The sequence below is a fragment of the Lolium rigidum genome, chromosome 5 (assembly GCF_022539505.1).
Source record: "Lolium rigidum isolate FL_2022 chromosome 5, APGP_CSIRO_Lrig_0.1, whole genome shotgun sequence".
Lineage (NCBI taxonomy): Eukaryota > Viridiplantae > Streptophyta > Magnoliopsida > Poales > Poaceae > Lolium > Lolium rigidum.
Window position 1 is genome coordinate 267,155,336 of NC_061512.1, and position 15,071 is coordinate 267,170,406.

At 46.5% G+C, this 15,071-nt stretch overlaps 3 protein-coding genes, 1 non-coding gene and 1 pseudogene across 4 annotated transcripts; 3 read left to right on the top strand and 2 right to left on the bottom strand.

The window, feature by feature from the left end:
* The first annotated feature begins 848 nt into the window (after positions 1 to 848).
* On the top strand, positions 849 to 920 carry TRNAP-CGG. The gene has a single exon. It is a non-coding gene; the product is annotated as a tRNA-Pro (tRNA).
* Positions 921 to 1,233: 313 nt separating this feature from the next.
* LOC124657638 lies at positions 1,234 to 2,775 on the top strand. The gene is made up of 4 exons (XM_047196157.1): positions 1,234 to 1,418; positions 1,820 to 1,937; positions 2,220 to 2,308; positions 2,403 to 2,775. Exons 1-4 carry the CDS (start codon positions 1,234 to 1,236, stop codon positions 2,545 to 2,547), a joined length of 537 nt encoding a protein of 178 aa, XP_047052113.1. The 3' UTR covers positions 2,548 to 2,775.
* A 2,100-nt stretch (positions 2,776 to 4,875) lies between these two features.
* Positions 4,876 to 5,973, bottom strand: LOC124657639. Its single transcript, XM_047196158.1, has 3 exons — positions 5,798 to 5,973; positions 5,210 to 5,443; positions 4,876 to 5,121 (listed from the first exon to the last, which is right to left on the bottom strand). The coding sequence occupies exons 1-3, from the start codon at positions 5,960 to 5,962 to the stop codon at positions 4,876 to 4,878; spliced, it is 645 nt and encodes a 214-aa protein (XP_047052114.1). The 5' UTR covers positions 5,963 to 5,973.
* A 5,005-nt stretch (positions 5,974 to 10,978) lies between these two features.
* Positions 10,979 to 11,698, bottom strand: LOC124657640 (germin-like protein 9-1). Its single transcript, XM_047196159.1, has one exon. It carries the CDS (start codon positions 11,696 to 11,698, stop codon positions 10,979 to 10,981), a length of 720 nt encoding a protein of 239 aa, XP_047052115.1.
* A 547-nt stretch (positions 11,699 to 12,245) lies between these two features.
* LOC124657642 lies at positions 12,246 to 12,889 on the top strand (annotated as a pseudogene).
* The last annotated feature ends 2,182 nt before the right edge of the window (positions 12,890 to 15,071 follow it).

The following is a 15,071-nucleotide window of genomic DNA, read 5'->3' on the forward strand; positions in this document are numbered from 1 at the left end:
TATTATTTTTTGAGAAAAGCATTCATTTTCCAACAATTTCATTCCCATAATCCATCACACTAGTAGGTGTGGTTCCTATAAATCAAGTTATCTAGGATCGATGCTCTCCACTTTGTGTGTTTAGTGTATTGGTAATGCGTAAGGAAGCATATCAAATATCAATGCATACAATAATACAACATATACGTAATGGAAAGACTACTACGGTACATGATAACCTGAAGCAGCTTGGTCATGGTTATATTGCATCCCCATGTCGACAAACATTATTAGAGGAATAAAAATGACCATCACGCACTGACACATGTGTGCTCCTAAGTCTATGTAGTTAGAATCCATTTAACACAATAACTACCATGGATTGATATTTGAAGCCTCTATATGGGAACTGGTTTAAGTATAGAAATTGTATTAGTATTAGAGATGGACTATTTGGAAAATACACTACTCCTATATAAGAAGGGGCACCTACTAGCTACCTAGCCTCAAACATGCAAATTATGAGCACCACCACAAAAATAAACTTAGATGGATAGATCCTCAAGAAAAGCGCGGCGAAATACAAGGTTTTCTAGCAAATGATTGGACAGCCTAAGGGGACAAGTTTTCTTTCAAACTTTAAAATTGTAACTCGTCGCAGCTTCATCCATGCCTCCCTAAGGACACAAGTTTGTAAAGAATCAATTTCTGTCAGAACAGATTTCATAGTATATCAATTCTCTGGTCGCATTCAAAAAATAACATGTAGTTTATCACCAATCACACTGAAAGATGGTTTGCTGGACAGTAAATATAAAAAAATCATGTAATTTAATAAATACAATTCTGTCACACATTAAACACAAACCGGGTGTTTGGTCTAGTGGTATGATTCTCGCTTCGGGTGCGAGAGGTCCCGAGTTCGATTCTCGGAACACCCCATTTTTCTGCCCTTTGGTTTTTTTTTGCACTCTTGGGCCTGTCATCCTCGCCAAGCCCAGCAAAGCCCAATGGGAGCTCCAGCTCCACCATAGATAGAAGAGTCATGGCGGGAAGGGGTGGAGAGCAGCGCGCCATTTTTGCTACCTAGGGTTTGCCCCTACCCCGGCCTTCCCCCCCTTCTCCGCCCCTCGCCTCACCACCTGCAGCCCAGAAATCCATGGCGGGGGAGACCAAGGAGCAACAGGACGCCGCCCAGGGGGATGTCGCCGCCAAGCCTAAGCCTGCCGTAGCTGCGGATAGCCGGCGGCGCCTATGACGGAGGCGGAGGTGGAGGAGCTCCCCAAGACCATCGTGCGGCGGCTGGTCAAGGACAAGCTCGCCCAGATCGCCGGCGCCGGCGCCGACGGCGAAGGAGGGGCGGAGGTCATCGTCAACAAGGACGCCATGGCCGCCTTCTCCGAGAGCGCCCGCATCTTCATCCACTACCTCTCCGCCACGTATGTGCCTCCCCCCAACTTCCGTTCCATTCCCCAGCATCCCCGTATTTCCCCCCAACTTCCGTTTCTATTTACGGGCATTCGATTTATTTGGTGTATCCGGGCGAGGAAATTGATGCTTCTGTGAAATGATTTGGGGAAGAACAGGGCAAATTTTTGGGCACATTCTACTATGAGTCACTGGTTCTGGGTTGGCATCGCTGAGATAGTTTTGAGCTGATTCATGTGCTGTGTGGTGGGGGCAGAGCCGCGTGACTTCAAATTCAGCATAGTAGAATGCAGGATCAATACAGTATTATTCTTCAGCCGTAGCTGCAAATTCAGCATAAATCAGACTTCCCCATCTGGCGCTCTTGGGTTTTATACTAATACTACTAACATGCTAGTCATTTCATTTGCAGTGCCAACGATATGTGCAAGGACGCAAAGAGGCAGACAATCAATGCCGAGGATGTGTTCAAGGCGCTCGATGAGATTGACTTCCCAGAGTTCGTAGAGCCCTCAGGACTTCCTTGGAAGGTCAGTGTCGTTGTCTCCTATGTTCTGTTACAGCCTGTTGTTCTTGTTCCTCAGCCGTGTACATCAAGTATATATTGTCCTTGGCTTTAGATTCTTCAGAAAAAGACATTATCTTTTATATTGTTTCGAATGTGAGAGCATACATATTTGTTGGTAGCAACGATAGGATTTCTTTGGCTGTTCATATAATTATGAATGAGTGGTTCATGCTACCGTATTTAGATGCAACGTTGTTAAAAAGAACATTCAGGTTTATCTGATTGCCCTCAATCCTTTCTGCAGTCTCTGGTTTTATTTGGACTTATCTGTAGGAATAATTCAGTTTTCTCGGGTTTATTCGTGTTTATCTGTCCATCTGTAGGAACAAATCAGTTTAGAAACAAATTTGTTCCAGCATCCTCTGGTTTTATTTGGACTTATCTACATTCCATCTGATGCAAGTCCTTTGCCCTGTTTCTGTTTCAGAGTTCAGAACCAAAACGCTGCCCGGAAGCCAGCAACGGCCAAAAAGCAAACTGAGAAGAAAAGGAAATTGGATAATGAGCCAGCTCCTCAAGATGAGCAAAACGGTGCAGCTGATGAAGCCAACCCCAACGCCGATGAGGATTAGTATTCGACCTTGGTGATAGGCTGGATCTGAATTACTACATTAGTGTGTCTGCTTTCTTACCAGTATGCCCCTTGTGCTATGTATGGCCACGTCCCTACGTGCAAAACTGTTGTCTACTAGAGATCGTGATGTATAACTCATGTTTCTGTTCCAAACATTGTTGGTTATGCTAGCTCAAATGGTGAACCTTGTTCTTGTGCTATTTAAATTACCACCTCATGGGAAGCACCTTTTGGGGTTCATGGTAGCACATGAATAATTTGATTGGAGTAGTGTTCTATGCAAAGTACACATCTTCTGATACTGAATGTATATTCTAACCTGTCAATGTGTGCTGTCACTCTGGAGAATGTCTATATAAATTGCCATTGAACTGTTGAAATCGAAGATATGGGCTTATGGTGATACAACACATAAACTAAAAACATAACTTAAACCACGTTCTATCTATAATCAGTCTGAAACTTGAATTGATGGACTGAATATGCTTCTCAGATTGATATACAACAGTTGCTTGGAACAAGGACTGAAAAGGCCAAAACAGGATCAAAATTCAGACCGAGCAGAGAGCATGAACTGAAAACAGCCTCAATAGTTCAGACCAAGCATGATATCATGATGTATAACTCGTATTTCGGTTTCAAACATCACCAGTTATGCCAGCTCAAATGATGTACTATTTAAATTACCAGCTCTGATAAACCACTGTTGTAGGGTAAATGGTACGCATGCAGAATTAGATTGAGAGCTACTGGTTCTCTATGCACAATCTTGGTGGAATAACTCACTGCACACATGTTGTTCTGATACTGAAAGTACACGCTAGCCTGTCAATGTGCAGCTTTACAAAGTACGAAAATCCTACATAGTATGATGCAGCAAATGAATTAAACCCATAACTTAAACCGAGATGTATCTATGATCGAAATGAAACTCGACTCTGCAGACTGAATATGCAATAAAAGTTCAGACCGAACAGAGAAGATGAGCTGAAAAAAGGCTCAAAGTTGAAAATTCAGGCAGAGCGAGCGTCAGTTACTATTGAAACCTGCCAGGATAACCATGTATCCTCGGTCAAGTACAGATCTCAAACTCAACCACTAGCTACAAGAAAATTCATTTGATTGGATAACTATGGTTGATAATAGGCCAATAGTACATTAATAATTAGATTGGAAGCTGCTTGTTTTGCATGCATCATCTTAGTGGAATTTCTCATTGCACATGTTGTTCTTATACAGAAAGTACTTCCTAAGCTCCAATGTGTGCGGTCAGTGAAACAAAGAAAAATAACTTTTGCCATGAAAATGTTTGAAATCAAAGCAATGGATCCACCGAAAACATGAATGAATATCTGCCTATATAGAGAAAACTATATATCCTCTATCTTGTTCTGGTACTGGTAGTACTTGCTAGCTACTCTCCGTTCTTTTTTAGTATACATCTTAGACTAAAATTTTGTTCCATATTAGCATTTTAGCTTTGCAATCAAGAACAGCACATCCAAATTTAGAAAAATCTTCGACATCCTTTTCGGGACGGAGGGAGTACTACTTTTAACCAATCCAAACAACATTAAAATTAATGTCATCCAATAGAGAGAGTATGACTGCTTTGTTTTCTGTGTTGTTCTTGATTACCCAAATTTAGACAAATCTCTGACATCCTTTTCGGGACAGAGAGAGTAGTATTAAATGACTTCCTAATTGGTTCTTAAAATTTGTAGAATGTAGACTAAAATAGAATGGAGGGAGTACATGCTAGTCTGCCAATATGCACCGTCATAAAGACCAAAAAATATACATAGTTTGCCATGGAACTATTTGAAATCAAAGATATGGACTATGATGCAGCACATATATCAACATCATAACTTAATTGAGGTATATATTTATGACCAGCCTAAAACTTGGCTTGATAGACTGAAAATGCAATATACCCTACAAGTTTGAGTGAGCTTTATAGATTACAATTTTCTCGGAACATGAACTGAAAACAGGACCTAAGTTCAGACAGAGCAGAGAACATGAAGTGAAAACAGACTGAAAGCTGAAAATTCAGACCAAGCAGGCGTTTGTGCCTCTGAAACCTGCCTATATAACATGAATCCTCAGTCAAGTTCAGATCCCAAATTCAACCACTAGCTACATAAGTTTTCAAATTCAACCACTAGCTACAAGTAAATTCTCAAATTCAAGCACTATCTACCAGTAAATGTGGAATTATGAAGGTATCATCCAGAGAAATAGTACTTGGTCATGGACCCAAAACGATCTGACCAGCCTAAAAAAACACTATAACACGTAAGGTAGTGAACTGCATTGTACTTCAGTCTGAACCCCATTTCCTAATAACTCTTTCTTTCGCAGACAACTCGGCTCTTCCTTTGACAGGCATTGCAGCCAATTCGCTGCTGGCTATAGGAGTTGATTTTGGCCTAGAACCGGGCGCCGCCATGCCCCGAGAAACGCAATAAGCCGCAAAGGTGATTGCACGCCGTATCTGCCGCAGCACAAGCAGCAGAGGATTGACAGCAGCTGCCACCAGCACGTTGAAGTTCGCAATCAGGAAGAACTGCGATGCAAAATCAAGCAACAGTTAACACCACTACCATTCATGTTAAAGGAACTAGGCAAAGTAACACATTATAATTGTTCATTACCGCCGCAATAATGCCGAGGATCGTGAGAACAGTTTGCTTCGCCGCATCCCAGAAACCTCCGCTGCTAAACCACCTGAACCAACCGCCGCCACCGCCGCCTCCTCCTCCTCCAGACCTTCCTCCGCCCCCACGGGCTGCAGGACAAGGACCACCACGCCGAGCTCTTTGCTGCCTTGTTTCGGTTTCCATTCCACATAGCTCAAAACCTTCCATGCTGAGTCCCAAGGCACTCTCCTGCAAGGGATCATTCAATTGGTTATGCTGATACCCTTGTTGCTCTGTCAGGCGTCAAGGTTTAAACTTGTTACCGGCAATATAGTATCATCCTAATTTGTTGAGTTACAAGATCACTTGTGTCTGACATATTAGTTAGTAATTCCAAGATTTAAAAACCAGACAAGAACAAGATTTGGGCATCATTCAGCAGGCCCAGGCTTAACAAAGTAGTAACATTCATCGAACACATTGATCAGTTCTCCAAAAACATGAACGCAGCCGAATTCGAAGGAGAGCAATCGACATGTAAGGGACCCGGCAGCTCTGGCTCACGAAGTGATAAATCATCAGAAGGATTCTACCGACGCGCACCTGCTTCCAGCCTCCGCCGCCGGAGAAGAGGCAGTATGCGCGGCCGAGGGAGCCTAGACTCCTCCCGCGTCCAGAGAGAGCGCGGGACTGGCCGGCGGCGGAGGGCCTGAAGGCGCGGAGCCGAGGAGGCGGCAGCGGCGGCGCCGGCGGAGCTGCGAGCGACATGGCTAATCTAATCCGCCTTTGGGCCCACCAATGGCTGGCCGTTTGCAGCTGGCAAGTTACTGGACTCCACCTACCGTGGGCTGACCGTGGGCTGGCCCAAGGCCCTTATGGTGAGGTCGACTCCACTACCGACTCGATCGCCGGTCGTTTTTTATGCTCGAAAAGAGAAACGCACCGGCGATCGTCATAAGCGAACCTTCTGCGCAAATCCTTGGTCTCGCTCGATCCATCTCACCACGAAGCAATATGAATATCGGGATGGAAGACATGGAAGCCGGCGGCGTCTGGTTAGAAGAGGATTTTGAGGGTCTCTGTGGTCCGTCGGTGGAGGAACCGCCGTCCACCCTCCCGTTCGATTTGCTCTGGGCGTGGCAAGTGTCGGAGGAGTTGAAGCGGGACTTCTGCGTGAAGACGTTGTCGCTGGAGGCATGGTGGTCACCGGAGGATACCGAGGATCTCAAGGAGCTCTTATCCCCGATGTTCACCTTCCCGATCGATCCGCTCCCGGCATGGGAAGTGCCGGGCGGAGTTGAAGGAGGACTTCGCGCGGATATGTTGCTGCTGCAGCGCGTGGTGGTCACCGAAGGATGTCTAGGAGCTCTTCTCCGCCCCCCAATCTGAACCACGAGCAACCTTCCTTTGCCCATTATGTGGCCCAAGATCCTTATTTTATTTGGTTCCGCCGCAACCTTATTATTGTCGTTCCTCACTTGAGCATATCAACGACCCATGTGTGAATGATTTGGGTACTAGTTGTGCATGATTGCACTCATTGATAAAAATATTTTACATGTTACTATTTTTACGTAAAAACTTGATCAAACTTTACTTGATTTAACTTTTAAAAAGCATATTCAACGTATGCACTAAAACAACGCACTAACTTTCATACTAACATTTTTCGCATCAAGGATAAGTGATACTAATTACCCCATAAGAGAAAAAACACTCCAAACTAATTTGGTGAGGAAACCAAGAAAAGGAGGCAACACCATATTTTATTTAGAATACTATGCAAAAGAAACCAAAAAATGGTATACATAGTATCAAGGCCTCTCGAATGAGTAACTTGATCGAAGAACTCAAACCCTTACATGTTTTGCATCATCTTTGTTAGGATTTTCTTTTTCTTATCCACGTGATGTTTTAGAGCTTGTGTTTATTCTCATGATAAACTCTAGCTCATAAAAAACGGATATCGTTTGAAAAACTTATTGCATTTTCTACCTTGGTGTTTTTCTTCGTTCTTCGCGTTGAGAGGTTGCACTTATAAAAATCATAAACCCCCCTATTTTTATATTTACAACAAAATAGGTTTCAGCTAAATTAGAGTTTCAAACTCTAAATATTGTGTTTCTGGCTTCTGTTGTTTTTGTAGTCTCTCTGCTCTGGCCGGAATCTCCGGGGTGTAAGGCCGGAATCTCCGGACCTGACACTCCTAGAGATTTTCTTTCCCGCTTGCACATGGATCGATGCTAGGCCGTGAGGTAGGATGGAGATTTTTAAGGAGTCCCCGGACTGACCAGAATCTCCAAACCCTCGTGTTGAAGATATGCCCAAGAGGCAATAATAAAGAGGTTATTATTATATCTTTGTGTTTATGATAAATGTTTGCATCCCATGCTATAATTGTATTAACCGGGAACATTAATACTTATGTGTTATGTAAACGTAAAAGAGTCCCTAGTAAGCCTTGTTAAACTAGCTTGTTGATTAATAGATGATCATGGTTTCCCGATCATGAACATTGGATGTTATTACTAACAAGGTTATGTCATTGGGTGAATGATATAATGGACACATACCCATAGTAAGCGTAGCATAAAATCAAGTCATTAAGTTCATCTTGCTGTAGGCTTTCGATACATAGTTACCTAGTCCTTCGACCATGAGATCATGTAAATCACTTATACCGGATGGATACTCTGATTACATCAAACACCACTGCGTAAATGGGTGGTTATAAAGATGAGATTAAGTATTCGGAAAGTATGAGTTGAGGCATATGGATCAAGAGTTGGGATTTGTCCATCCCGATGACGGATAGATATGCTCGGGCCCTCTTGGTGGAATTTCGTCTAATTAGCTTGCAAGCATGTGAAAAGGTCACAAGAGATGATATACCACGGTACGAGTAAAGAGTGTTTGTCTGTAACGAGGTTGAACTAGGTATGGAGATACCGATGATCAAACCCTGGACAAGTAAAGTATCGCGCGACAAAGGGAATCGGTATCGTATGTTAATGGTTCAATCGATCACTAAGTTATTGCTGAATGTGTGGGAGCCATTATGGATCTCCGCCTATTGGTTATTGATGAGAGAGGAGTCTCGATCATGTCCGCATAGTTCACGAACCGTAGGGTGACGCGCTTAAGGTTCGATGTTGTATAGTAGCTTCAGAATATGAGATGGAGACCGAATGTTTTTTGGAGTCTCGGATGGAATCCAGGACATCACGAGGAGGTCCGGAATGGTAAGGAGAATAAGATTCATATAAGGAAAGTTTATTTCTGAGTTTCGGAAAAGTTCGGGATTTTTCTGGTGGAAGACACCGAGAAGGTTCTGGGGGGTCCACCAGTGGGCCCACGCCCCAGTGAGGGCCAACATGAGCCGAGCGGGTGCAGCCCAGCCTTAATGGGTCAGGCGCACAAGGCCCTCAAGGCCCAGCCGGCCACCCCTTAGGGTTTCCCCAAAAACCCTAGGGGGGATGACTTGGGGGGAAGAAAACTCCCCCCCTCTTTGGCCGCCGGCCCTAGATGGGTGTTGGGGCGTGGGGGGCCACCCCAACCGACCCTCCCCCTATATAAAGAGGGGAGGGGGCAGGGGTGCAGCCACCCCTTCAACCCTAACCTTGGCCGCCCCCTCTCTCCTTCACCATACTCATGCTCCGCCTAGGCGAAGCCATGCAGGTTTTCTCCTCCACCACCACCACCACCGCCACACCGTCGTGCTGCTTGGATTCTGAGGAGATCTACCACACCTCCGCTACCCGCTGGAACGGGGAGAGGAAGGACTTCATCGACACAGTACGTGCGACCGAGTACGGAAGTGCTGCCGGATTGTAGCACCGGAACGATCGTCTACATCAACCACAAGATTTGATCTCATTTACGCTTTGGATCTTCGAGGGTTAGTCTCTCTCTTCTTCCTCGTTGCTTCGATCTTCATAGATTAGATATTGGCTTTTCCTAGATTGATCTTTGGTTTTGTTCTTATTCACTAGTAGAATTTTTTTGTTTTCCGTGCAACGAATCCATCACCTCGGGCCGGAGTCTCCGGTCCCTTAGGGCCGAAATCTCCAAAGATTGAGGTTTTCAGCCTCGTGACTGACCAAAGTACGCATCACACTATTTCTAGTCCGAAACCTGGCTAAAATCTTAGGATCCAGGCCGAAATCTTTGGTCCAGGGGCACGGAATATCCGGCCTTGATTCATTTGGACCTGGTTGCGCACAACGCTGGTTCTAGGCCGACAGCTGGCTGAAGATTTGGTTGGAACATCCGGGTGAACCGGAATCTCCGGACCAGCAGGCTAGAATGTCCATCCCCTTGGGCCAGAATCTCCGTGGTCCTCGGCCGTAATATCCGGAGTAAGTAACGTGCAATGGTTAGATTTCGTGGGGACATATAGAAGGCCCCCTTCTTTCCCATGTGAAGGAGTTCTTCCAATTTCTCTCTCCTCCATTGTTGACTTTGAAGAGCTTGTCCTATCTCTTGATTCCTCCCATGATTCTTGAATCTGTTTGAGGCAAAAAAGAAAGGATGTCTAGATCTACTACTACAGCAATCAACATCTCCTCTTAGTGAGGGGAACTCTTAGATCTAGATCTTGAAGTCTTTTGTGGATTTATTCCTTGTTCTTCATCCCTTATTCCTCCATAAGCTTTAGCTTTGTTGGAATTCAGGGAGTGAAGGATTAGAGCATTTGTGTTCTTGTCATTGCATTAGGTGCATCGGTTTGAGTTCTCTACGGAGATTCGATCTTGTGAGAGTTCTTGGGTGCTTGTACCCAAAGCTTATACCTCTTGGGTTCTTAGAACCCTAGACAGCGTGTTGTCCTTTGTGGCTACCCTTCGTGGCGGTGTGTCCTTTTATGGCAGTGTGGTCTTAGTGGAAATTACTCAGGAGCCTATAATAGTTGTAGAGTCTGCCTCAAGCTTGTGACATTTGTGGAGTTTACTTGGAAGACTCCCATAAACTTTGAGCTCGTCCTATGCTTGGACGGGTTCGGTGACCACCCTCAAGGGTTCCTTAGTGGATTGAAGATTTCCTTTTTGGCGGGAAGGCTCGGGGAGAATACGGTGCGCCGTCGTTGCATTTGGAGTGTCTTGTGCCTCCACACCGCTCCAACGAAGAGTAGCACCTGCAAGTGTGTGAACTTCGGAATACATCGCCATCTCCACGTGTCTCCTGCTACTCATCAATCCTAGCTCCTTTACTTATGCATTTTATTTTGTGACAGCCTTCGTGCTTGATGTTCTATATTTTGCTATCACCTTTTTACTTATCTTGCTTAGCATAGATTGTTGGTGCATATAGGCAAACCCAAATTTATAGGCTTTGTGCTTGACAAGTAAAAATCCTCTCTAGACAGCATCCTTGTTCTTTTAGTAGAATCTCTCCTCATCCAAATTTTTTAGAAAAGCAATTCGTAAGTCAACAGCCGTTAACTAAAATTGTCGCAGCCCATGATGGTAAGATCTTATCATCAAGCACCCAGAAGAACGGTAATATTTTTGAAATAAAATTTCCATGATAATATTTGTGATATTTGATGGAAAATATATTTTTTTAAAATCTAATCTAATCACTTCAGTCGGATTTATATGGCTGCCTCTGAAATGAATATGGTGTTCTGGAAATAAGAAAGGGCTCACAATCCGACTCAATCTGGATGGTGGGAGTAGTGCTCTAGCGCCGACACAAAATGTTGCAATGTTTCTCATTGAAAATATTTGCATATGAATTATTCAATGCTATCAAATACTTCTCGCGGCAGTAAACATAAGTCTCTGATCACAACCAGAAGGCGGCGCCTAAGCCAACAAGCGCCGCGAGCGCCGCCGAGCGAGTGGAGAGCCCTGGTGCCGCCGTGGAGGGCGGTGGCGCCACCGGCCCAGGGGCAGCAGGCGCCAGGTCATGCTTGAGCGTCTCAACAGTGGCCTGGTCGACATGGAAGGACTTCTGGAGGACGTTATCGTCGATGCCAGACTCGAAGATGGCGCCTGGTAGCGAGACGGTTCCTGGGCTGGCGCCCCCGAAGGTGGAGAATGCGCGCGCCAACTCGGTGCCGGCGTTGTACTGGAAGTGCACCATTCCCTTGGGGAACACGAACATGTCGCCGGTCTGCAGCGTCTGCGTGTACACCTTGCCGGCCACCTCATCGACGAGCCCCACCATTAGTGGGCCCTGCACCACGTACAGCAGCTCCGACGCCCTCGGATGGATGTGCGGCGGGTTGAGGGTGCCGGCGCCGAAGACGAGGGCAGCGTAGGAGACGGACTGTCCGAGCAGCGCCGGGAACTCCACGGCGGTCGCCTTGGTGGCCGTGAACTTGGCCGGGTCGGCGGCGTTGCTGGAGTTGAGGTCGGTGTAGGTGAAGAAGGCGCCGTCTAGGAGGGACATGTTGGTGCCCGGGGGCACGATGAAGTCCGTCAGGATGTCCGGGTCGCTGGCGTCAGTGACGAAGATGGACACGGCGAGCAGAACGACCAAAGCCAAAGACGGCCACGCCATTTTCGATCTTAAGAGCTAGCTGAGTAACTGTAATGTTTGTGTGATGAATCGAGGACGTCGGCTGGAGTGTTAGGTATAGCATTTGTAGAAGTCGTCTGGCTTTGTAAGATCCGACTCGGCACATCCTGCCAAATTGTTAAGAGGTCAGCTCAAGTGTAAGCATCAGTAGCGGTTCTGTCACACCTGATGAACAGACGAGAAAAAAAAAATACAGATTTACGTTGAACCCTATGTGTTGAAACGGTCAGGGAACCAGCCAGCTGCAGATGCGGCCGGGAACAAGAGAGGTTGCCCAGTTAACTCTTCCCCGGATCGGTGCGTGTGTATTCTGCAGGCCTGCATGCAGCCTGCTGTTAGCCAGGCCTGCATGTTGACAAATGTCTACAAACATCGACCTCGATTTCTCAATCCTTTGGTCACCACGTCACGATTCCTTCTGTATAAATATCACAATAAGTTCAGCAACATCTTCATCTCATCAAGTCATCACAAACACAGCCTCATCATCTCCCTCCAACAGTTTGATTAGCTAGCTAGATAGAATCCAATGGCGTCCCTGAACATCTACTCCTTGGTGTTGCTGGTGGTGGTTACAGTGGCCTTGGCGCCAATGGCAGCCGTGGCCGGCGACCCGGACATCCTGACCGACTTTGTCCCCCTCCAGCGCCTCGGCGGGCCAGTAAACATCACCGGTGACTACTTCACTTTCACCGGTTTCCGGGCAACCGTGCTAGCGCCGTCGGCGCCGACAGCCTTTGCGATCTCCAAGGCCTCCATGGCGGAGTTCCCAGCGCTCAACGGACAGAGTGTGTCGTACGCCAGGCTCACATTCCCCGCGGGCACCGTGAACCCGACCCACACCCACCCGCGTGCCTCCGAGCTGCTCCTTGTCATCGACGGTGCGCTCTCTGTCGGCTTCATTGACACCACCGGCAAGCTCTACACCAAGGACCTCATTGCCGGTGACATGTTTGTCTTCCCCAAGGGCCTCGTGCACTACCAGTCCAACCAGGGACCCAACCTCGCCGTCGCGCTGTCAGGATTTGGGAGCGCTCCGCCGGCACCGTGTCCGTGCCGGTCACCGTGTTTGGCACCGGAATTGACGACGCCGTGCTCGCCAAGTCATTCAAGACCGATGTGGCCACCGTGCAGAAACTCAAGGCAGCCCTCACACCGCCAAAGAAGAATTGATAATTCATTGGCTCGTATCCTATGGTCGGTGTCGTTGCCATGTTGGCGATTTGCCATGTCGTGTTTCGATATTGTTGTTCTTTTTGAAATAACCTGCCTACCTGCCTAAAGGATGGAAACTAAACTTTGTTGAGTTATATACCAATGAATCATCATCTTTATTTGCTTTAACATGTAGTTTTGTGTCTTTGTGTGATGAGCTTTGCAGCATGGAGTATTTTAAAAAATATATTTAAAGAACACTGAGGATATACACCTTTGGACAAAGTCCGTGGACTAAAAAAAACCTTTGTGCTCATGCTCCTGCCGTCAAGCGCCCCTACCTCGCGGGCGACGCAGGGGCGATAGCTTGTCATCACCTCCTTCGACTCTTCTCTCACCCTCCGCCTCTCCCACCCTTTCTGCCCGCACCGCCGGCCCGGCCGAACGCATGGATTGAAGCTTGGAGCTCTAGATCCGCCACGAACGAGGCTCCCTAGGCCAACCGACGGCAACGCCACCCCCATGGCCAAAGATGACGGACACCATCCACGGGAACACGTCGAAGCACGTCACCGCTGCCACCACCTAAGCCTCCACCACCGAAGCACCATCGGCTCGCCCGGGGCCGCCGGCCCCGCCTCCTTGCGCCGGTCAGCCCGCTTCCGCCTCACCCGGCATATCCCGCCACCAGCGCCACGCAGGAGAGAACCCCCCCCCCCCCCACCACCACCACCTTCGGCGTGGGGCCCGCCACCGCCGCGGCAGAGGCCGACGGCGGCGGCAGCGGATGGAGATGGACGGGGGTGCGGGTTTGAGGACTATATTTTCCCCCTAGCGCCGCGTGAGGAGCAACGCGAGGGGGTCAGGTCTGAAACATTGTTTCTTCAATGTTACTGATACATCATCACAATTTCTTCTTTATAAACAACCTTGCCAAGCGGTCACGGTGCTCTTGCATGTCACAAAGTGAAAGAGAGTTGGTAATTTATTGTACGAAGAGAAATCTAGCTCTCCTACGGTTAACCTTAAAATGATTAGTTAGTTAATGCAAGGGAACTAGACAAAGACCCTACGGTTAACAAACAACCTGCATACACACATCTCATTTCAACTAGATCTGGAGAACTGATGTAAACGGGCATCACCTATCCTCTTTTAAGCTGTAAAATTCTAATTTGAATGTAAAATTCAGTTGGCGAGTCTCTTAATGTGAAGTTGGTGGGGTACATCAGATGGTAGCTAGGCGCAAGGTATCGTGGATTAGTTGGGAAAAGATGTGTGCACTTTACTGAGTTTACTTCGGTTTGATATTAATCTTTTTTAAGGCTCTGTTGAATAATCCAAATAAAATGGTTGTATGCATTATTTTGATGTAGGGGGCGAACGTTTCAACCTCCATTTTGAAATACATACAGAAACATAATCAGACTACGGTTTCATAAAACATTTGTGAGACTTTAGTCCTGAAATGATCTCTTAATGTGAAGTTGCACATAAATTTTAAAATGTGCAATTATTTAACTGATCGTTAGATTAAGAATTGCCTTACAAGAATGTCAATTTAGGAACAACTAGTCAAATCGCTTGAGAAATACTCACTTCCATATTTATTTTGTGCCGGTACATTTAATACACATAAATTTGGTAGATGACTTTGAAGTGCAAGATATAACAAATATCTCGATAGAAATCAAAAGGGCTGAACCGACTGAATAGTTTTCCAATGGCGACTCCCTCACCACCCCTAGGCGACTCCCATGGCGATCCCCCAACCCACCATCCCTAACCACATCCTAGCCGACGATCTCCCTCCATGGATCACCATGAAGACTCACCCTGTCTGGCTCTCCGACTAGATCTCACATCTGGCGACTTTTTCAGATCTCAGGTCCGTTACAAGTTCTCCACCTCAGTCTGCCCTCCCCCTCATAACCATGGATTTTCTTTGGTGATATCATTTGGACGTGCCAATTTCCCCTCAACATCCATAATGTGGGATTAGCACAATCTGCGTGCTTAGGCGATTCTCATGATGCATTCCGTGTCTCACATCTCCGAGATAGGGTTTTCTCTTTCCAAGTTTGTTCAAAAGATATTGGATTCATGATTTGTGATCTGAGATCCAACACATGCAAAGATTTTAACTGTTTCTTCCATCTATGGAGAAATGGTGGCCCGAACTGGAGAAGAGAGGAACGGA

What these genes read in the sequence shown, in the direction of transcription:
- LOC124657639 (XM_047196158.1), bottom strand. Translation starts at nt 5,962, where the DNA reads ATGTCGCTCGCAGCTCCGCCGGCGCCGCCGCTGCCGCCTCCTCGGCTC. An exon ending in GCGGCGGAGGCTGGAAGCAG is followed by an intron (nt 5,444 to 5,797) that starts GTGCGCGTCGGT and finishes GATCCCTTGCAG; the next exon opens with GAGAGTGCCTTGGGACTCAG. An exon ending in TCCTCGGCATTATTGCGGCG is followed by an intron (nt 5,122 to 5,209) that starts GTAATGAACAAT and finishes TTTGCATCGCAG; the next exon opens with TTCTTCCTGATTGCGAACTT.
- LOC124657640 (XM_047196159.1), bottom strand. Translation starts at nt 11,698, where the DNA reads ATGGCGTGGCCGTCTTTGGCTTTGGTCGTTCTGCTCGCCGTGTCCATC.
- LOC124657638 (XM_047196157.1), top strand. Translation starts at nt 1,234, where the DNA reads ATGACGGAGGCGGAGGTGGAGGAGCTCCCCAAGACCATCGTGCGGCGG. An exon ending in CCTCAGGACTTCCTTGGAAG is followed by an intron (nt 1,938 to 2,219) that starts GTCAGTGTCGTT and finishes TCCTTTCTGCAG; the next exon opens with TCTCTGGTTTTATTTGGACT. An exon ending in CCATCTGTAGGAACAAATCA is followed by an intron (nt 2,309 to 2,402) that starts GTTTAGAAACAA and finishes TTTCTGTTTCAG; the next exon opens with AGTTCAGAACCAAAACGCTG.